The sequence below is a fragment of the Eleginops maclovinus genome, chromosome 21, assembly GCF_036324505.1.
Source record: "Eleginops maclovinus isolate JMC-PN-2008 ecotype Puerto Natales chromosome 21, JC_Emac_rtc_rv5, whole genome shotgun sequence".
In the NCBI taxonomy this organism is placed as follows: Eukaryota; Metazoa; Chordata; class Actinopteri; order Perciformes; family Eleginopidae; genus Eleginops; species Eleginops maclovinus.
The window spans coordinates 2,173,639-2,196,261 of NC_086369.1; the positions used below are offsets into that span (position 1 = coordinate 2,173,639).

Consider the following 22,623-nt stretch of genomic DNA (forward strand, 5'->3'; position numbering starts at 1 on the left):
ATTATCTTTTTATATATTTTTATTATTATTATTATTATTACCTATTTATTATTATTATTATTATTACCTTTTTATTATTATTATTATTATTACCTTTTTATTATTATTATTACCTTTTTATTATTATTATTATTATTACCTTTTTATTATTATTATTATTATTATTATTATTATTATTATTATTATTATTATTATCACTACCTTTTTATTATTATTATCTTTTTATATATTTTTATTATTATTATTATTACCTTTTTATTATTATTATCTTTTTATATATTTTTATTATTATTATTATTATTATCTTTTTATATATTTTTATTATTATTATTATTATTACCTTTTTATTATTATTATTATTACCTTATTATTATTATTACCTTTTTATTATTATTATTATTATTATTATTATCACTACCTTTTTATTATTATTATCTTTTTATATCTTTTTATTATTATTATTATTATTATTACCTTTTTATTATTATTATTATTACCTTATTATTATTATTACCTTTTTATTATTATTATTACCTTATTATTATTATTACCTTTTTATTATTATTATTACCTTATTATTATTATTACCTTTTTATTATTATTATTATTATTATTACCTTTTTATTATTTTTATTATTACCTTTTTATTATTTTTATTATCTTATTAATAATAATATTATCTGTCTGTTGTGAATATTTTGCTAAATGTTTTCAAGATCAGTTTATTGCCAGATACGTTTACACATACAATGCCTTTGATGGTGCGTCACACTGGAGGTCATGAAAGGCTTTAAGATGATAGAAGAAGAAAGGAGAATAGTTGATTAAAAATGTGAGGATTTTTTTTAACACTGCAGGTGCATCAGTCATGACGAGCCTCTGATGGCGGCTGGCCCATCGTCTGGCCCACTTTAGAAACAGCAACATTGTTAACAATTGCACTGCACCTGCTCGTTCATACAACTGGGGGGGAAACACATGCATGCATGCAGACCTCGCGATGTAGTCCTGAATGTCAGCCGAGTTTAATCCCTGCACAGCGGTCTGTGTCGCTGTGCCATGGAGTGAAGTCTGCCCACAAACATGTGTTTTACTGTGTATTACACATGTGCAGCAAGTTGCATGAAGTAAAGGCTCGTGTTTTACAAATCATCGCGTAGGTGGGCAACAGGGGGAAAATGCGGAGGGGGGGATGTAGTTTGACATCGCGCATGCGCAGTGTCATACCGGCGACGGCTGTACAAACGGTGGCCTAGCGAATAATAAGGGGATTACAGAGCCCAATTTGACAGGTCAGTTGATAATAATTACATTTATTAATGGTTCTTTGTATGGTAAAGCCTTATAATAATAAGCTGTTACGTTATTTCTGTCGGTAACATTGGAAAATCGTTGTGCTTAGCATGAGCTAATGTTACATGTCAGAGCTAACTCAGCTAGCCACTGTTAGCCAGCTATTTTTCTGCAGTGAATTCATGGGAACTCCGATCACTCCTATGAGAGTTTCTCCGTGGCGCTTGAAGCCAAAAAGGAGCCTGTAGGAGACACAAAGTACCCGTATGTGGGTCCATTGAACATGCGCACTGGAGGTTCTCTTATTCCCTGCCTCTTGCTGTCCGTTTAGTCAAATAAATGGAGAGATTGTAGGGAAATATTGTGTTAAATGACTTCTCAGATCACCTTTTAGTTAAAACATCTTTAGGAAATCGTATGCTCATTTACAGACGTCTCTCTACCAATGATAATCAATGAAAAAAAGTATTTTGGGACCAAAATTACGTCACGGGAGTTGTAGTACCACCGTTTGACCACTACGGTCATTCCAACAATCTGCTTCAACGGTTTGAACGGTATTGTGTTAAAAACGTCTATGACATTAGTTAGCTGACAAACTGCTCCCGTGTACCCGTGTCTCATTAATTCAATTTTAATGTGTGCTTTGTTAGCTTGTCCATCGATACGGGGAAGCAGCACACCCGGTCATGAGATGCTTATATGTGTTGTTGTTTATTAACCACGCAGTGTCAATAAAGCTAACCATCTAGCTAGCTAGTATCCTCAGATGCCCCGGTTTGTTGAACTGTTTTCTGAGGATGATGCCCTAGCTATGTAAACTTCATCTATACACGGTAGTTTCACATGATTTACTGACTGTTTTGATGATTTATGTAATTGACACATGTAAAAAACCGGTGGGGTTTGCCATACAGACAAACCTAATGGCTAAACATACATGATACATACTTGAATTCAAAGATTTTATTGTCATATGCCCAGTACCTACAGTGTAGTTTTGGCAATGACAAGCAGTACAAGATTCATATTCAGATTAGAATGAATAAAATCTCCAAACCTTATCTTAGTCAGTCTGAATAACATGTATTTCTGCATCTCTTCAGGCTACACAATGAGTCAGGGTAAGGACAATGCACGACTCAAGAGCTACAAGAACAAGTCCCTCAACACAGATGAAATGAGAAGAAGGAGGGAAGAGGAAGGCCTACAGCTTCGCAAACAGAAGAAGGATGAACAGGTGAACACAGTGTGCATATGTATTATTGTGGAGGTGGATCCTCCAGGTAGATCAAACCTCAACAGACTTCATGATTGCAGTTTCATATCCTGCCTGCCAGTGTTGCTCATATCATGCAGCAAACATGAACCCATGCTCTTTATATCAGTGTCATAGTGAAGAAGAAGTGTACTTTAAAATACTTTATCTTTTGTAGCTCTTTAAGAGGAGGAATGTTGCCACAGTGGAGGATGATGGCCTCCCAGAGGACGATGGGATGGCCGATAGCGGCTACCTGGAGTCCCAGGCTAACAACATGGATCCAAACACGGTAAGAAGAGCATCAAAACACAACAGATATGAAGTCGTACAACAACATTTTCTTTGTGTTTCATCACGTTTCCATTCCTGATCCGTACAGGGTGGGGTGATCTCTGAAGACATGACTCAGATGATCTTCTCCAGTAGTCCTGAGCAGCAGCTAATAGGCACTCAGCGCTTTAGGAAACTGCTTTCTAAAGGTATAGCTGTCCTTTTTACTTCATCTGTTATTATGCATTCATATCTAATCATAATGCTTTGATAATTGTATACTCATTTTCTGAAAATTGCCAACCTGCGTCACACAGAACCCAACCCACCCATCGATGAAGTCATCGCCACTTCAGGCGTGGTGGAGCGCTTTGTTGAGTTCCTGAAGAGGAGAGAAAACTGCACACTGCAGGTACATTTCCACAGTCTGCAGGTGCGCAAAACTTAAACAGAGCTTGGGAGATTCAGATATTTTATGTTTGTTTGGTGCAAGGGGATAACATTCAGCAGTTTAATAATAACCACAGGGATAAATATTAATGCATGTTTTATATTCTGATTATGTTTCAGTTTGAGGCTGCATGGGTGTTGACCAACATCGCATCAGGGACATCCCATCAAACTCGGGTGGTGATCCAGGCAGGAGCCGTGCCCATTTTCATAGAGATGCTCAGCTCGGATTTCGAAGACGTACAGGAACAGGTAGGGTGGATTCCGAAGTATGGGTGGTCACAGTGATTTTAATTACTAAACAGGTTGTATTTTTAAGTGACTTTCATTTTCCATCCCATTTCCCGTTACTCATGGCATTATGTCTCTGCTTTTTAGTCCACTCTTTTTTTCCCTTATTGTAAAGCACTTTATACCGGATTTCTTGTTTGAAATAGGCAATAAAATCAAGTGTATTATCACTTAAACTTCCTCCTGGTTTGATAATCCTGTCAGCCAGTTTTGTAGACTTCTTTGCTGTTTATTGACGGACCTGATTTGTGCGTTACAGGCAGTGTGGGCCTTGGGAAACATAGCAGGAGACAGCACAGAATGCAGGGACTTTGTCATAGACTGCAACATCCTGCCTTCCCTGGTGCAGTGAGTAGCAACACCATCTCTTCCTCCTGGATCTCTTTATCACACTGGAAAGTACAGAGCGGTTTTGACCCTGTGAAACATCCTCCCTCTGCAGGTTATTGGCCAAACAGAACCGTCTAACGATGATGAGGAATGCAGTGTGGGCGCTCTCAAACCTGTGCAGAGGAAAGAACCCACCTCCGGACTTCGCTAAGGTAATTTGCCAAGATAAACAAATCGCTATGGCAACAGCACACCTCTCACATTGCTATGGTATATCATATCTCACTTTTTCAAGGTCACACCGCTGCAGGCGGTTAAATCTGAACTTGAAAACTGAATTTAACACCAACATGCTCCCATTCTGTCCCCCAGGTGTCCCCGTGTCTCAGTGTACTGTCCTGGCTGCTGTTTGTCAATGACACAGACATCCTGGCTGATGCATGCTGGGCACTCTCCTACCTATCTGACGGACCCAACGACAAAATCCAGGCTGTTATTGACTCAGGAGTGTGTCGCAGGCTGGTGGAGTTACTGCTGTAAGTATTTAAACACGTGCTGTACACGTACAATCCTAAAGGATAGATATTTAGTGTTGGAAAAGAGCCAGGTTCTCACTCAGACAGTTACAGAATCTCCCATGTTACCCCCTGCTACAGTGGGTGTGACAATCCAGATGTGGGTGTGTGTGTGAATGTTCCCACACAGTATCTGAGTTTCACTAACAAACATCAACGGTCAGGAGAGGAAATGCTGTAGTATCAACGCGTAAAAAAAGACAGCACAGAATAGGGTCCAACATTTATAACTACTATCATGGAGCGCAAACGGGTCGTACAAAAGGTTGCATCAGCTTCACATTTCCAAAACAACATCTGATCTACGTTACTCTACTGCTTGTTGCAGGCACTCTGATTATAAGGTGGTATCTCCTGCACTGAGGGCTGTTGGGAACATAGTCACAGGAGATGATCTGCAGACACAGGTAATGGCAGCATGTACACACACACAAAGTCAAACTACTCTTGGAGAAGGGAATTGAGTACTTATAGATGATTGGTTTTTTACTTGGTGTGTCATTTATGATCATCTAGGTGATTTTGAACTGTTCGGCACTGCAGTCCCTACTGCACCTCCTGAGCAGCCCCAAGGAGTCCATCAAAAAGGAAGCCTGCTGGACAATCTCCAACATCACCGCAGGGAACCGAGCACAAATACAGGTGTGTGTGTGTGTGTGTGTGTGTGTGTGTGTGTGTGTGTGTGTGTGTGTGTGTGTGTGTGTGTGTGTGTGTGTGTGTGTGTGTGTGTGTGTGTGTGTGTGTGTGTGTGTATTTGAGTTAACAGATTACAGATGGAGGCAAGAGCGTCACAATTTAAGGCTTCAAAGATACATTTTCAAACATTCAGGTGAGGTAGGTAGGTCACCTGGCCTAGTATGACTAGAAAGCCTTGCTGAAGTATTTTGAAAAGTTGCAGTCTTAGGATTGAGGTTAAAAGTTGAGCATTTCGGCCGTCGTATAGCTCAGTGGGTAGAGCTGGCGGGCATATACTGGGGTTTGATTCCATGTGTTGGAGCCAGGTTTGACCCCGGCCTGACTCCCTTTGCCGCATGTCTTCCCCTTTGTCTCCCCATTTCCTCAACTGCACTGTATTAAAGGCACTGGTTGCCCCCAAAAAACCCAAAGTTGAGCATTTCCTCCTCTAATAATAAAGTCTTTCCTCATCCCTTCAGATGGTGATGGATGCCGGTCTGCTGCCTCCTCTCATCACCATCCTGCAGGTCGCAGAGTTTCGCACAAGGAAGGAGGCAGCCTGGGCCATCACCAACGCCACCTCAGGGGGCTCTGCAGAGCAAATTAGGTGAGGAAAAACTCTCAATAACATAAGGTTAGGAGACTTCTTCAGCCTGTATATTGACTGTGGTTTAGTTTTATCTTTGGGTGAAATATTTGTTGTTTACTGCTTATGACAATTACTCTGAATGAACGTTTCATTCTGTGTCTTTGTGTGTACGTCCCCCTGTAGGCACCTTGTGGATCTGGGCTGTATCAAACCTCTGTGTGACCTGCTCACACTCATGGACTCCAAAATAGTTCAGGTGGCTCTCAACGGCCTGGAGAACATCCTGCGACTGGGAGAGCTGGAGGCCAAGAGGGAGGGGGGCATCAACCCTTACTGTGCACTCATCGAAGAAGCCTACGGTAAGTCTAAATGGTCACACAAGGAAATACTAAGGTGACACTACTCGTCCAAATTCAAAGATGTTTACTTTATAGTGATCTAAACCTGACATTCGATATCTTAACAGCTTGCAGTAAATTGATCCTTCCTTCTCTGCAGGCCTGGACAAGTTGGAGTTCCTGCAGGGCCATGAGAACCAGGAAATCTACCAGAAGGCCTTCGACTTGATCGAGCGCTACTTCAACACCGAAGACGAGGACCCGTCTGTGGCCCCGGCTGTGGACCTGCAGCAGCAGCAGTTCCTCTTCCAGCAGTGCGAGGCCCCGATGGAAGGCTTCCAGCTATAATGCTAAAAACCCTCCCTCCCCATGTGCTCCACCTTCATCCTCACCTCTGCTCATCTCTCTCACCCTCTGCCCACTGCCACGATCAAGGGTTTGGACGGCCCTCGGCTCCCCTACCCTCCTGAGATCCAATCATGACCATGATTATGTAACGTTGCAGGAGCGTGTGCGCATGCGTCCGATGTGGGTGGAGTTCTGCAGTCCTGTCAGCCAGTTTGTGAAGGTTTCACTCATTCTCAAATCATCCTGAACCCTCACCTTCCTGCTCAGCTGATTGTCCTAGTAACACCCCCCCCCCATGTCGTACTGTTAGGATTACCTCAGCTCACCCCTAAATGAAAAGCACTTGTCCGTGCTCCTCTTCCTGATCCAGGGGGAGTTTGTAGGACTGCACTGCTTGTCTGATTGAAGCATTAATGACTCACAAGACAGACAAACATGGACGTGATTTCTACCCCGCCTTCCTCACACACATAGAGAAGAACGTTCTTACCTAAACACTGGACTGACCATGAGATGTTGACCACATGTGACTGTGGTCTTTGGACTGAGCTGCCCACAGTCCCAACCCACGGACTCAACTGACCTCTACTAAAGGCACATAGACACCCTATAAAAGGAGGTGTACTTCCCTCGCCTCCTCTGGATAAGCCACCACAGGGAAATTAGGAACCTGACTGTCGCTGAGGGCCGGAGTTTGGCTGCTTGCGTCCCCTCTTGGAAACCATATCATGCATTCCTTTTAATCCAGTAATGGGTCTTTCCACCTGCACAGGCTTCATCCTCAAGACGGCCTCTGGTGTGACGTAATTCGCCCTGTGGATCCATGGGAATTGGAGTCTTCCCTCGCACTGAGACATTTAGACAGACTTGGACGAGACAACTCAGACTATTTAACCCCGGGATCTGTCCGGCAGCAGAGCAGCGGGATATTTTCTCTTTTTTTAATTATCTTACCATAATTGGATTTCATTTGCAGCACTTTAGTTCAGGACTGACGCCTGCTCTGCGAGAATACACCGTAGTTTTATTGCGTTAACTATTTAATTGGTTGATGCCGCGGCTCTTCCCTCCTCAGGAAGCGAGGTGCAAGGAGTCCGGATGCTCGGTCCCCTTCTGGTTTCACAAGGATTACAATGTACTTACTGCCGACTGTTCCCACAAAAAGGACTTGTTGTGGACTGAAAACTCTTAGCACACTAATTACAATCAGTAGATCATGCTGCCTCAGCAGAGCTAGAAAAACTGAATTGTGACAAAGTAAGTCAGACTCTTGGAGAATTGGCTGTTTAGCTGTGCAGTCTCAATGTCTTTCCAACACTAGTTCAGGTAGTATTTTCCAATTTGATCATGCCAAATCATCAATACCAGCTATTGGGCCTAAATTTGGTATTTTTAAAGAGAAAACTATTATTGTTTTAGTTGGGTTTAGCATCTGTCATGTTGCTGATGGTGCCATTATCCTTTATTCTACAGCAATTGTTCCAGATCATTTCAACAAACATCCAGATTAAAAACACTTGGAACATACTGGAGATCACCTTAGCTAGCAAAGCTGAATGTTTGTTTACCAAGTCCTCCTAACATTGCATACTTTTATCAAAATCTCTGCAGGAGATGACCAGCTCTACATGTTAATTACTGTTTGTTGTATTGAGTTTGTGCAACTGTCCCCTGTTATGCCATTTGCATAAAAGCTGTTTCATGAACCTCAGCGTTAGTGAATCCGTTTTAATGGAGCCTGTGAGCGGGGTGAGTCTGTGTGGGAAGCATTGGGGATGGTTTGGTCCAAAAAAAAAGGTGAAAATAACTTGGTTTTAGAGTTGAAGTGTATGCTACGGTTTGCAATAGTCAAATCAACAGCATCTTGTAGACACAACAACATTGACATTCCCTCATCCTCCAGGTTTAGTAGAGTCATACTGTTCATATACGCAGCAATACACTCAACCCTCTTCCTCGTCCCTGTTTAGTTCTGATGAGTCAAGTCCTTCCACTGGATCGAGGTGGGTGGCAACTTCATACGCTTCATCTGCTGTTAGCTGATGAAGTCTATTCTTGATGGACCAGCTTAGTCTCTTCCTCTCGTTGTCAGACATCCTGTGTGTTGTGGGCAACTGTGGCAAACAATTCTGCACTCCTAGGCGTAGATCCCCTTTAAACTTTCCCCTACCTCTTGAGTCGCTAACTGGAAGCACCTTCACTCCGGCAACACGTCATCAGTCCGGTCCTTTGGGTCCAATATCACTGGATCAGCATATGGTCGTCTCAAACGATGCTGATCCCGGACGAGGCCCCAAGAATCTGTAACAGGCCCCGCTATGCAGGGCGCGTACAGATAGTTTGCCTGTAAAACAGGAGGAATGAATTATTATTATAATTGAATTATTTGAACTAAACAAATTTGTTCATAACGAAGTGTAATTAACATCATGACTCAAAATAAGAATGTAAACTTCTCAATACAGATATTGGTGTAGTACTCAAACCCTGTTAAATACCTTTTCAGGCAAAGTATTAGCATTTATCTAATCTGTGCTAGCATTAGCATCCAACAAGCATTTTTGTAATAATTAAGGAATGACTCTGACCATAAAACACATATAGATAATTCAAAACACACAAAAAGCACTTGAGATATAAACATTAAAAATATGTGAGTCCTAAAGTGCACAGGAGCTGTAATCAATTAACTTAACTTACATTCACTTTCATCAGGGAGCAAGATTAAGCTACATCTAAATAGCGACCACCATACATACACACATACACAGCAACGACGAGGCAGTCTCCGACGCGGCATTAAACATACCAAACGGCGTTTAAACACCACTTTAAACATTCAGACATCTATTGTGTATATTTTAACATTTGTGACAACTGCACACATTAGTGACCTGTAAAACAGGAGAAATGATGAGCAGATGAAACCTCTCGCTGCACGTTTCGTGGGTCTTGCAGCTCCGTCATCATGTCAGTCAGCCGCTACGGCAGCGCTATCCTGCCGTCTACTGCTGTCTGCTGCCCAGTTAAACAGGTTTAACACGTTCGCCTTATTGAAGGCTGTTGAATGAGCTAAACATGTTAATTATAACATACGTTAATTTAAAACAGGAACATTGTGACCACACGTTTTGTGTGGGTCACATGTACATATGAAATCAAACGGTATTTCTCAAGAAGCAATAGTTTATTTCATATCTTTTAGTGCTCACTTCAAACAAACAAATGCTGCATCAGTCATGAACAACCCAGCTGAATAACATTATCCAGGACAGGACGGACCGAGGTGCAGAAGCCTGATCCACTTCTTGAAGTTCTCTTACAGAAAACAGAACACCATTTAAAACCCTCCAGGGCTGAACTGTCTTCACAAGGCGGACCGTTGCCTTTGAGGCTAATTTCAAAACTAAGGCAGTTATTATGGAGAGATTTGGAGATACGTGTTGACAGCTTACTAGAAGCATTGATAGATCAAACTTTATTGGTGCTCCCCAGAACAATACCACAAAGTTAGTCGTTTCCTCAAAAAACATGAAGATAAAACCTCACAATGGCTCAAGAATTAACGACTACAATTTATTTTGGCTGTTATTATGGGAGTGGAGAGCTCTGAAGTTGTGATAAATACAGGAATAACACTATGGGCCCATTATAAGGGTATGATGGGTTGGATCTTCTACTGAGCCTTCTGAGCCAGGGCTGCTTCCTTCTCTCTCCTCAGTTCCTCCCTCCATATTGCTTTCCTTTCCATGTTTTGTCCTGTCAGAGACTCGTTCCTGCCTGCAGCCTGTGACAAATGAGACAAATCAGATCTGTAAAAATGTCTAATATTCACGTCTGTTGTCTGGTCTTACTGCACTGAACTACAGGTGTGAAAGCACCCTGAGATGACCCTCCTTTTAAACCAAAACCAAAGCAGTCGTCCATTATCACTCACCCGTTTGCCCATGATCACCATCACCAGACAGGCCGCCATCGTGAGTCCCATCATCACGTAGCAGGCTTTCACTCTCATCTTGTTCCTGGCAGCATCCAGCGTCTCATACCTGCGACACGGGCAGGTGGACAAACAAACGTAGGGTCGTTGATTTAAAAAATGACCAACGCGCAGGTTGTTTACATTTCCTACATGTTCCTTTGCAATAGCGTCAACAATGACCTGCTAATCTTGCTTTTCAGCGTTTGTTGTGAGAGCAGGAGGTGGGAGGTCTGCAGTTTGGGTACGTGACAATCAGGACTTCTATCACAGCGGCAGATCTGATGTTATCTGGTTATCATGACTTAACAGTAATTACCTCCAGCTACAAACAGACGCCTTGTTTAAACAGCATTCATCCCGGGAACATCAGCTACCCACAGCAGCGCCGCCGCTCATCCAGTTAGCGAGCCCTGTTCTAGTAATGTATCTTTAACTGAATCACGCAAAGAGCCAATCAGTGCGCTGGGAGGTCTGGTGTACACAGGAAGAGGCTACTTACGACACAAGCGCTGGTATCTGGTCTTCTGTCTTAAAGCGTCCTGACCAGAGAAGAATCTTCCTGTCCATATTCGACGGTGAATAGCCCGGGGTTCTGAATGAAGCACGAGAGCCTGGATGAAAGAGAAATGCATATTAGAAAAGGAAAAACAAGCATCCTCCTTATACAGAGAAGTTCACTTTCACAAGCCCTCGTGATTAGCTCCATCACCCCGGATTGCAACCCCACTTCCTGTGTTCCTCCTTCCTCTGGGACACTTTGTACGGCACAAAGTGTCCTGTGATGTCATCAATCCTCTGGAAGTAATGCTTGTGTTACTGAGGCAATAATCACTCACAAGATAAGAAAACATGGGTGGAATTTTAAACCCTTTCCAAAAACATTCATATGTTTACATGTTATTTGTATAATTGTGGTTAGTACCAGAATTGTTTATCTATCTGCTTATGACCCTACATGGTACCTGCTGCTGGCACTGCAGGAGGCTCTGCTTTGGCCACCTGTGGTTTATTGCACATCCCTCTGTGGCTGCATGTATCAGGGACCAGTCTGCACCTCTGACCTGTTCAGATATACACAAACATTAGGAAAGTAACATGAATCCGGAAGGAATCATAACAAGAGTTTAAACAACCTATATTTTATAATATCTGTTAAGCTGCTGAGTATTTTCTTAATCATTTAGTATGTAAAATGTCACAACAAGGGAGAAAGCCCATCTGAATTTATGATATTCAGTTTACTATACATAAGATAAAGAAAAGCAAAAACAATCGTCCCAATGAGAGGCTGAAACAGCTAAATATGTGTATTTTCTTTGGTAAAATGGCTTTAAAATGCCTCAAACAATATCTGATTGCATTTTCTAATCATACCATAACAATACATGCTAACTACACATTGAACAAACGTAATAAATGAGTTCTCGCGAGATGTCAAATAACCAATGAGAGCACAATAAAGCAGCTAAATCCAATGTGTTGCAAGTCAGGGGGACAAATCATAGGAATATCGTATCATTCTAATAAAACTACAGTTTAGTAGAGTCGTGTTCATCAGATTATAAAACCTAAGTACACATCTTGCAATACAGGGACTATCACTATCAACACACTTCATAGCCACGTAGGAATCATTTACTGGAACTAAAGGTATGACATTCAAATGAGTGGTGAAAAATAGCCTTATAATAACTACCTAGTATGTGACGTTACTACAAATAACAACAAACACCAAGTGGGAGACACTTACAGCCAACTAAACAAGTCAACAACAACAACACGTAAATAAAGGTTAAATATACAAACCAATAAGGCCGCCGATAGAGAGGCGAGATCTGATGAAGTTCATGTTGTGTTAAAGTGAAAAGGGAACCGCGACCTATCAAACCATTAGAGAGCAGACCTCCGTCTTCAGCAGCTGAAAGTCACTACCTGTGATCACAAGCCAGACCCCTCACATAACCATAGGTGCCTGTACTGTTTGCCTGATCTAAAAGAAACAGGACTTTAATTCAGATATGACCCCCACTGGATGATTGATGAACTTTCATGAGTTTGATAAAATCTTAATGGGGCTTATTGTTTAATTATGTGAGAAATAAATGATTTTGAGATATTTAAACAGAGACATCTGAATAGAATTAACGTGAGAAATAATAATATTTATTTCGTTTGACCCAAGTGGTTTTCATTCAGGCACTGCCGTGAACAACCGTCCCGCGCTGTGTGTGTTCAGGACCCTGCAGTCCATCATGGCTGCGCCCGGTGGAACTTTAGACTGTGAGGACTTCTCAATGTTTCAGGTAAATAAATACAACATTAATGAATACCTGTCAACTTAACAAGACACGGTAACGATATAAATGATACCCTGTTCTAAAACCACATATCGTGTTGTCTATTACGCTGCGTAGTGTTCATACAGAGCATGAGTAAACACTGGGAAGAGTTCAAGGAGTCAGACTTGATCACTGAAAACAGGTTTTCAGACTTACTAGGCGCCTCAAAGTTACTTACATTCAAACTAAACTGGCCTACCCTGGCCTTTTGGCTCTTAAGCTGCACAACTCTTGCTGGGACAGGTCTCACAATCATAAATCATTGGGTGAAGGCTGAGCACGAGTTTGAAACACTGGTTTTGTGCATGTCTTAGTTGATGTATAACTTTTCTGTGGGGTTCACACAGTGCCACATCTTTCAGTGTTTCAGTGTGGATACTCTTTGAGGTGTTTGGGTTTTGACTGACAGAATAATACATTTCAAGGCATCAATTTGTACACCTGGGATGCACTTCTGACTCTTATAGACATAATTATTGGTTGCAGCCATGGTAACAACTATCAGCCAATTGAGAACCAGTCATTAATTCCTGTTCTGGTATTAAATCTGGAGTACATTGCACACAAATATGCTTGGATGACTATTTGCCAGCAGATTTTTGTGACCTTTAATTCCTTGCTTTGAAGGGCATTTGTTGACTCTCTCTTTCCCCCGCTGTGTGTTTTCAGGAGGTGCTGAAGGTGATGCGAAACATAGACGACCGCATCGTCCACTCCCTGAACACTACCGTGCCCACAGTCTCCTTCTCAGGCAAAGTGGACGCTGCAGAAACATGCAAACAGCTCTATGAATCTGTGAGTGGCCGCCATGACCAAATCAACAGTTACCTCGTGTTCACATCACACTATAGCGGTTCCACAATTAATTTAATGAGTTCCACAGATGATGGAGGCCCATCTGACCCGGGACACAGCTATCAAGTCCTGTATCGCGCAAACATCTGAGGTGGTGGGACAACTGCGAGAAGACAGAGCGAAAGACAGCGATAACCTAGCGCTCCTCAGACAGCTCAGGAAGGAGCAGACCAAAGTATGTCCTGTTTCTGACATTAGAGGGCTCCAAACACCAGCAGGCTGTGAGATAGGAGACATCTGCAGCCGGAGGAGTCACCCTCAGTGGCTTGTCTTCACCCAAATCACAACATTTTCTCAATATATTTTGTGTTTAATTGACTTTAATTTACAGAAACCATGTCCTAGTCAGTCAGGATGAGCCTCTAAACTCACTGTGGACAGATTACATAGGGACTTTTTATGAAGAATAAAGTTGTTAAAAGCAAGAACCAGACATTTGGTGGCCTATATACATGAGGTCTTGAACACACATGCACAAACAGATGCATTTTCATAGGGAGTTGTGACAAATCTGGTTGGCTTAGCTAAAAGGGTGAAGCACTGATGTAATCACTGATTGGAGGGGCGGGAGAAAATTGTAATGGTCTTCCTATTTGGATCCAAGTAACGTCTTTTTTCCTTCCTCGTCTCCAGTTAAAGCTTATGCAATCAGAGCTGAATGTTGAAGAGGTTGTCAATGACAGAAGTCTGAAGGTAAGTTCACTATTATCAGTACATCCTATAATCACACTTCAATGCTCTGTCATTATCTCAAATGGTCCTGATTTCCTGTGTTCAGATCTTCAGAGAGAGGTGCAGAATCCACTACACGCCTCCGAAGGTGAAGTGAAGCTCCGCCTGATGCTTTACTCCAGGTTCAAATCCAGACTGGAGCTGAGAGTGTGTGTCCTGCAGCAGAGCAAACACACACACCACTCTGACCTCCAACACACCTATATTCCATGTGATTCATGTTGGCATTACCACAGCTGTAACACTGTCATGCGTGTTCTTCTCAACAGAGGATAATTGTAAAAAAAAAGGATGTTTTTTTTAAAGACAATGAAATGTTTTCAAGTGCCATGTGTTGTCTGTGATTTAAATCCTTTGGGAGTCTTTGGGGGGACTAGGATAGGCCTTTATTGATCCTCATAGGGCAAATCAGGTTCATTTCAGTATGTAGTGGAAAGTTGTGAAGGGGACATTGACCCCCCCTCACCTTAGGCACCTGGTCAGATTTTTGGTTTGACCTCATCAACATGGTTTGACAAAGACTGCCGGGAAAAGAAATGCCCAAAGATCTGAGGTGGTGGAACAACTGCGAGAGGAGAGAGCGAAAGACAGCGATAACCTGGCGCTCCTCAGACAGCTCAGGAAGGAGCAGACCAACGTAAGTCCTGTGTCTGACATTGCAGGGCTCCAAACACCAGCAGCTGCAAGTGTGTGTCATCATGGCTAAATGCGGTGCTGGAGATATCAAGAACCTCCACCCAAGCACTCATTACACACTTTTTTACAAATTCAGAATGCGTCATGGCTTTTGGGAATGAATTGGACAGACATGACTCACAGACTCAAGTTACGTTAGAATGATTTCAACATCAATGATAAGAAATGTGTTTTTGTCCTCATTAAAATCACGTATATTAAATCATGGAGGTCTGGGATCAGATTGTGAAGTTGATTTTAGTGGTTAAAGTAAGCTAAACATGAACTAATCCTTCCACTTTAGGCAGAGCAATTGCTGCTAGACCGCTGCCTTTTGTTGTATTTGTTAATCCCTGGACTTTACACCTCAATCCCTCCCTGTTAGTTTCCGCTTGTGACTTCTGTTCCTCTTTGGTAATCACATGATGTTTGTTCCTCTTAAAATTGTATATATATCAATACAATTTGACAATGCAATACTTATGTATGAACTTTAAAGGGCCCCTATTATGCTCAATTTCAGGTTCATATATGTAGTTTACATATGCAGTGCTACTATATATATATAGTGTCTCTCCTGGGACATGTCTCCATGTTCAAAAAGCTCTTTATTTTTCTCATACTGCCTGTGCTGCAACACCCCTGCTACCGGAATCATTTAGAAGGCCCGAGACCCCACAAACATTATGAACTACATTAATGAACGTCATGTTAAGAACATGTTGTTCCTATTACTGTGCGCCATGTTCAGCTCTGACTTTATTCAGCACGTCTGCACAGCCCTCCACTTTAAAATATGATTCACTGTAGGTTGACATATATTGTCATGTATTCATTGCCCTTTTAGTTTTTTTAAGGTTCTTTGTATACTTGCATTTTTAATTGAAGTGTCTCTCTGTATTGTTCTCCTTGTAGAATACTGAGAGCGTCTGCGGCTGTAAGAACCTTCAAGGGACAAATCACAGAGTTGTCTATTGACAGTTAGAGACTAAATCTGATGTTTGTCAAACAGGTTTATAGTGGTAAACTGATGTCAGGATTGTTTAAGTCAGTGGGAATGATTAAAGTTTACATGGAAAAAAATAAATCACACTGCTGTCAAATAAGTTGCCGCTTCAAAAGGTGTGATCTTTAACTCCATGTTAATCCCACACCTACTCATCCAGTAATGAATAGACTGTTTTTATTGTGTCTTTGCCCAACCCTTTTTCATTCCCAAGACAGATGAAGGCACATACTGTTTACCCTGCAGCAATTTCACAATTCAGATCCCACAGAAAGAAAACAACTCTTGATATGCGACAAGAATTCGCTGTTGGTGCCGCTGTAGATGGCAGCACGTTGCAGCAGCTCCCAGTGTTTATTCAAAAATGTCCCAGTTTGGGATAAATAAAGTACTTCGGATTCTGATACTTCTGAATCTGTGCAGTTTATTCCTTCCCCTTATAAACAATTACATTTAATCCTTGCTGGATTGTTACAGTATTATTCTGTACGGTATTGCATTGTTTTATAGAAGAAGCCAGGATTATTTGACTATAACTGATAAATGGAGCAGCCGTAGGCACTGATGCGTTGTCTTATTTAGAAGTACTCAATAGGGTCGTGGTGGCTCTTTGAATGCTGAATGGCACTCAGTTCTACCCCTGATCCCTGATGTGGCAGTTTTGCCCAAACACGGAGGTGAACGTGATCGTCTCCTCCAACATGGACCTGCAAGACAGTAAAAGTAGAGCGTTAGGAGATCTTGGCAAATATGGAAGAAACAAAAACAAGCTGTAAAACGACACTGATATTCCTCGCTTCCTATCTGGCAGGAAGACCCTTGGAATGGTAATATTGGAACATTTGGACATTCTAGTTGGATATAGCACACACAGCACTGACTGAGTTACATTGGAGAAACGTTGATTGTAATTTATTTTGTGACAACATTTTTGAATGCTTTTTATTTTACATATTTAGTTGCTACATACTTTGAAGGTTTAGATTATAAATAAAACATATAAATCAATTAACGCATTATTAGATTTTATGATAGGTTAGCCACTTTTCCTTGTAGCGGAGTATTTTACACTTTACTGCTACTTTGACTTCTATCACTGAATGTTTCTCTGAACCTTTACGAAAACGATAGGTTATAATTACCTTGATGAAGTAGTTGGTCCCAGCCACAACCTGAGAGGTATAGCTCTTGGCTTTGAAAACTTCAAATTTCTTGCCTGCTTTATCCTCAGCCTCGGCCTTCACCTGAGGGACGATAAGGAGGCAGCAGCATTAATAAAACGAGACTACACACACACACACACACACACACACACACACACACACACACACACACACACACACACACACACACACACACACACACACACACACACACACACACACACACACACACACACACACACACACACACACACACACACACACACACACACACACACACACACACACACACACAATAATAATAGGCCCTTTCTTTCGTTTTCTTTACTTACCCCATCACAGATATTCTGGATTTTTTCGTCAGCCTCAAGTGCATCAGAAGACATTCCTCCACACATCATTCCCTTTCCACTCGACATCTTGAGACTGTCTTCGAAATATCAGGTAAAAAACGAACAAGAAGACCTGTTTTTATTACCGACATAACACGTTCCGTCAGACTGAGTCAGGGAATCATGTGACTTTGTTTGGATCATACCATTGACGTAGGGGGGATTGATTTGTAAACGAGCCCACAAACCACATACAACTGCTAATAATGCCTCTTACGTGTATCTACTCGGCATATGGGTTACAGTTTCTACAATTCGTCGTTTTTATAACCAATAAGGACGTTTCCTGAAATACATTTTAATGAAGCTTTTCTCTGTGTTCCCCTCTATTCAGATGACGTGGTTCAGTCCGAGGAGTGGCTTTTGTTTGCACGGGACAGCTGACCATTCTGTTTAAAAAAACACCAAACCTGCAAGTTTGGATGGAAAAAAAGTCATTGAAATCACGAGTTAGGGTATTTTAAAGATCAAAAATGAGTCACACAACTTGCTGAACTTTTCTTTCTGATAGTTATTTCCCTTTTTTTCCAGATATTTTGCTGTGGAGCAGATAAACAACTCCCATAAACAATGAAAAGTGCTGGACTGCTTCGGGATTAATACCCCCTCTGTAGACCAGTTTAACGAACACAGGTTTTCTTGACAGTGGATGAATAACTTCAGTTTCTAGGACTAGACATAGATTTTCCATTCCTCTTTCAAACACACATTTTGACAGGCTATACATCCCTCAACAGGGCAGGGCTGATGATTCATCCTTTATCCACACATCTTGTTATGTCTTATAATCTACATGCGTTCCTCCTTCTGCTCTGTGAAAACATGCAGGCATTGTGATAATGCAAAAAGTAAAAGACAACAACAATTGTACACCTTTTTTTTCACACCTCAATCCTGAGTGACTTTTCTTTTCTGTTTCATATTAATAATGCCCTCCGTTTTTTAATTAACGTAATGTACATTGGTGTTTATGTGCCCTTTCCTGGTTGTATTGGAAACATTGTTCAATAAACTCTTGTGTTAGTTATTAGTCTTTCCAGCCAGAAGATGGCGGCCAACGCAGAGTTCATTGTGGGACATTTTAAGGAAGAAGAAGACAGACGTCTGTAATCTCTCCTGCGTCATGTTTCCTCCCTGCAGCAGTCAGCAGGGGACACTTGTCTTCACCATGCTGTCTTACCTGCTGTCGCGAAGTTTCTTCCAGGTTGCTGCGGAAGTAAACCGCAGCTCTTACCCAACATTTGGCTCAGTTTTACGGGCTTTTACAACCTCCAGTCCCACCTTTGGATCCGCATCCGAAAATGGTAAAACGTAACATGCTCACACACTCAGGGTGTCACAGGCCAAACAGGAACACCTGTAGTATTCCTCCTGGCCTTTGTGCCAGTGTCTCTCAGTCTACTTGACTACTCTACTTGAATGCTGTTTGAGTTTGCACTGTAAGAATAATGGGTTTATGGAACTGTCAGGGCTGCCGATGCCTCCTGCCAGCATTGTCACTGAATGGCCTGCACTGTGGTTCTGTTATTGTTTCAAACAAAGAGTTTGGTTGATGTGGCATTTCGTTTCAAATGGGCAACAAAGGTAAGTCAGTAGCAGGGAAAAGGTGTAGTTTATCCTCACAGCAGTGACCAGCTCAGGTGAACACAGGTGGAATGGAGGGTAAGATTACAGGCTTTTAGGCATTAAATTGGTAAAAGGTGAATTTTCCTTTCGAGTAAAGAGTGATCTTTTGTGATTCCCCCTCAGCTTCTGTGGTGACATACTCGCAGCTGAAGACCATGCTGTCCAGCGGAAACATCCAGCTGTTTGATGTGAGAAATCCTGATGAATACCAGGCTGGACGCATCTCAGACGCCGTCAACATCCCTTGTAAGTGTTAACGCATCTGGGATAAAAGGGGCCTTTCTATGGTTTTTTTACTCTCATTTTGTTTGGATATCAGTGGGCAACCTGGAGGAGTCCCTGAAGCTGTCCACGGAGCAGTTTCAGCAGAAATTTGACATAAAGCCTCCGGGGAAAGATGACGACAACATCGTGTTTCACTGCAAAGGCGGCAACAGGAGCTCCAAAGCGCTGGACATCGCCCACCGGCTGGGATTCAGCAGGTAAATGACAGCAATGCACTTGAAGTCGAAACATTACATCAGCCATTAAAGGGCAAAGGGGACAGCTATTACCTAAAGAGCAGGAACGTAAAGTGACTTCAATTACAACCATGTAAGTAAACGTCAACCACATAATGTGCTTCACTTTACTGTCAATGGCACATACGTATACAGTCCTGCTGCAGCGATTAGAGTGCTATGTTCTCATACACAGCTTTGGTTTGTTGAACGCTGCTTGACCTTTTCAGTAAATTAACTAGCAACAGTGATAAGAGGCTAAACCCTTCTCTTCATGCTTCTTCTTCCCAGGTCGAGACATTACAAAGGAGGATACAGTGAGTGGGCAGAGCAAGAAAGAAAATGAACCCAGGCTGAGTTACATATTTCCCCCAAAATATACAGAATATAATGAAGTCTTTCTAAGTCACAAACATATTAACTGTTACTTTATAGGTAGATACCACTTTAAACACATACTTCTCTACCATGTTACATCTTTAAGCTACTGAATGGAAACCTCTAATATCTAAGGTTATGCATGGACTGTGTAACCTTTTTGTTCTATGACTACCCGATAACTGAAGGTGCTCGATGTCGAATAAATTACACACAAAATTCTACTTGTCTTTGTTCATATTTGTAGGACTGTAGTCTGTCCCATGTCTGCACTGCAAGCTAATTTTAGACTGTTGTAGATCAAAATCCATGAAGGAAAACGTTATCCATAAAAACAGTTTGAGTACCTTTTTTGTCAGGGTTGGGGAAACAGGACCCAAGGGCAGTAACACAAAGGGAGGCAGGTATGGGTCCAAACAAAAGGCGAGCTTTACTCAAATTAAAGCTGTGTTATTAAACAAAGAAAACCCTCACCTGCGCTAACCAGGGGACACAGGGACACCGGGAACAGGAGCAGACAGATGGACGGACAGGAACAGGCAGGTATCATCGACTACACCAGGTGGGAAACGACGACAACCAAACAAGAGACAAAAGGGGAACAGAGACTAAATACACAAGGCTAATCACAAGACAAGACACAGCTGATGGGAGGAGAAACGCAGGGGCAACAGGTGAACACAATGACATAATCAGGCACAGGAGGGAAACGCAGCAAGTGAAACTAAACATGATACAAGAGGGGGAAACATTTCAAAATAAAACAGGAAACAACAGACACAAAACAAGGATCATGAAGGTTTGTTTTAAAGCAAACAAACAAAATTACAGAGGACAGAATCTGCCAAACAAATGAATAAGTAAGTCAATAAATGAAGTTATTTGACAAAGAATGCACCAAAAATAGTCTGAAATGAACAGACACATTCATGAAATCTCGTTTATTTGCTTTCATATCTATTTCCCTTTTTGTATTTTTTTTAACCAACCTTTAAACTATGAATTTTATAATATGTTAAAAATAACTTAAGACCTGATTGGATGAATGAAAGTTGGACCATCCTGCACAATCTTGTGTTACTAACTCAAAAACCTGTATTAGCGTGAGCATTAGTGCAGGTTATGAGCAGTGACATCCCTGGGACAGTAGATGGCAGCAACATTTCAACCAAATGTTTACCTCCATTATTCCACCCACTGTCCTTTTGTCATTAGTGTGGCGGTGCCCTCTCAGGCCTGATCTTCACAAAGCTATGAATCCTGTGAGTAACAGCTGTCAGGATCTGCACCAGGAGCAGGGGTGACCCATTCAGAGGGGAGGCAGATCTCACTTCTCCTTCACCCTACTCTCTGTCATTGGTGCTATTTGCAAAATGCCAACATTACAGCAGGTGTGTGTGAGGGTGGAATCAATGATCCGTTAGTGATCTCTCCAAGGATGGAGTTCATTCTCTCAGTGATCATGAAAAAGCAGCTTGGACTATTTAAAACGCCTATTGTGTTTTTTTCACGTTTAACACATGAATCACACAGCCATGCAGGCCTCTTAATATAAAATTACACACTTCCAGGAGCAGCTGTTCATGTGGGAGAGACAGATTGATTTCCCGAGTGTTGCACGATACGGGCGTAAATGGAAAGCAAGTGAAGTCTGGATTTATTAGACGTTGAATGAGTGGAGACACGACTGTGCACTCAAAAGTAAGCATGCATGTCACACACCATCACTTCTGACAAGTTCCTAATGTATGGACAATGCCAGCTACAGTGTGTATTAGGATTCTCCTCCTCGCTGCAGCGGCTGTCACAGGAGATATTAACCTGCGTGCAGCTGTGGAGAAGAAGGATGGCAGAAATGTCCAAGGACATCTGGACACTTAAGCATAAGTTAAAGCACAAACCAACTTCAGGTTGCTGGTGAAAAATGATCCTATGGGGCTGTTTGTCAGCTGCTGCAGTTATGTTGAACAGATCATCACCCTCCTGCTGCTCACGGCCTTTTTAAAAGATGCACTTCATGGGAGGCACAGTGAGGTTAAAAATAGAAATATCTGGTGTTCATTTTCCACCCCAATGATAGATAATGTCAAAACAGAAAGGTCTCTCGAATTGTCTCTGATTTTGACGAATAAATTGAACTCTTTGCAAGTTGGAACCGGTTCATAGAGGATAAAGACACCTTCCCATTGACATCGTTTTGTGTGGTGTGCTCGGCTCCTGCAGGGGGTTCGCTCTTACCTTAAAATGCCATGCTCGAGATAACACAGTGGCTGGAAAGCTGTGATACTTCTTATCTGCACTGGGCTTTTGGTGTGTAAAAGGAGGTTGAATGGGATATATGTTTTCATGAATTTACTAGCCTGACCTCCTTTATGCTCTGTAGGTTAGGCTGGTCCTGTGTTATGAGGCACATTCAGCTAGTGTGAATGTCACTTCCAGCAACCCAGCCTGGTTCAGGGTCAGGTTGAGGACTTCAGCCATGGGGCAGGACTGTAACACATTCAAAGATATTCATATTATTTGTTTAGAAAATGTTAGTTTAGGGGAAAGAAAACAAC

The 22,623-nt window shown here is 41.8% G+C and overlaps 4 protein-coding genes across 8 annotated transcripts; 2 read left to right on the forward strand and 2 right to left on the reverse strand.

Moving 5' to 3' along the window:
* Window positions 1–1,226: 1,226 nt before the first annotated feature.
* kpna1 (karyopherin alpha 1 (importin alpha 5)) lies at window positions 1,227–8,126 on the forward strand. 2 transcript variants are annotated; one of them, XM_063912659.1, is made up of 14 exons: window positions 1,227–1,292; window positions 2,400–2,533; window positions 2,730–2,843; window positions 2,934–3,033; window positions 3,142–3,257; window positions 3,395–3,526; window positions 3,825–3,913; window positions 4,008–4,107; window positions 4,268–4,431; window positions 4,799–4,877; window positions 4,987–5,112; window positions 5,625–5,752; window positions 5,918–6,093; window positions 6,233–8,126. In XM_063912659.1, the coding sequence occupies exons 2-14, from the start codon at window positions 2,408–2,410 to the stop codon at window positions 6,418–6,420; spliced, it is 1,638 nt and encodes a 545-aa protein (XP_063768729.1). In that variant the 5' UTR covers window positions 1,227–1,292; window positions 2,400–2,407; the 3' UTR covers window positions 6,421–8,126. The 2 variants fall into 2 exon arrangements, with proteins under 2 accessions (XP_063768729.1, XP_063768728.1); XM_063912658.1 differs by lacking the exon at window positions 1,227–1,292 and having other exon boundaries at window positions 2,378–2,533; window positions 3,142–3,236.
* Window positions 8,127–9,588: 1,462 nt separating this feature from the next.
* Window positions 9,589–12,400, reverse strand: fam162a (family with sequence similarity 162 member A). Its single transcript, XM_063912661.1, has 5 exons — window positions 12,206–12,400; window positions 11,362–11,460; window positions 10,899–11,010; window positions 10,358–10,466; window positions 9,589–10,207 (listed from the first exon to the last, which is right to left on the reverse strand). Exons 1-5 carry the CDS (start codon window positions 12,246–12,248, stop codon window positions 10,097–10,099), a joined length of 474 nt encoding a protein of 157 aa, XP_063768731.1. The 5' UTR covers window positions 12,249–12,400; the 3' UTR covers window positions 9,589–10,096.
* A 167-nt stretch (window positions 12,401–12,567) lies between these two features.
* Window positions 12,568–14,644, forward strand: mix23 (mitochondrial matrix import factor 23). Of its 2 annotated transcripts, none has more exons than XM_063912666.1 (5): window positions 12,568–12,702; window positions 13,408–13,533; window positions 13,622–13,768; window positions 14,227–14,286; window positions 14,372–14,644. In XM_063912666.1, exons 1-5 carry the CDS (start codon window positions 12,652–12,654, stop codon window positions 14,420–14,422), a joined length of 435 nt encoding a protein of 144 aa, XP_063768736.1. In that variant the 5' UTR covers window positions 12,568–12,651; the 3' UTR covers window positions 14,423–14,644. The 2 variants fall into 2 exon arrangements, with proteins under 2 accessions (XP_063768736.1, XP_063768737.1); XM_063912667.1 differs by lacking the exon at window positions 12,568–12,702 and adding an exon at window positions 12,728–12,750.
* Window positions 14,645–16,410: 1,766 nt separating this feature from the next.
* Window positions 16,411–22,493, reverse strand: cst14a.2 (cystatin 14a, tandem duplicate 2). 3 transcript variants are annotated; one of them, XM_063912663.1, is made up of 5 exons: window positions 22,431–22,493; window positions 20,540–20,618; window positions 17,502–17,599; window positions 17,149–17,250; window positions 16,411–16,713 (listed from the first exon to the last, which is right to left on the reverse strand). In XM_063912663.1, exons 1-5 carry the CDS (start codon window positions 22,476–22,478, stop codon window positions 16,585–16,587), a joined length of 456 nt encoding a protein of 151 aa, XP_063768733.1. In that variant the 5' UTR covers window positions 22,479–22,493; the 3' UTR covers window positions 16,411–16,584. The 3 variants fall into 3 exon arrangements, with proteins under 3 accessions (XP_063768733.1, XP_063768734.1, XP_063768735.1); XM_063912664.1 differs by lacking the exon at window positions 22,431–22,493 and adding an exon at window positions 21,246–21,266; XM_063912665.1 differs by lacking the exons at window positions 20,540–20,618; window positions 22,431–22,493 and adding an exon at window positions 18,742–18,817.
* Between the last annotated feature and the right edge of the window lie 130 nt (window positions 22,494–22,623).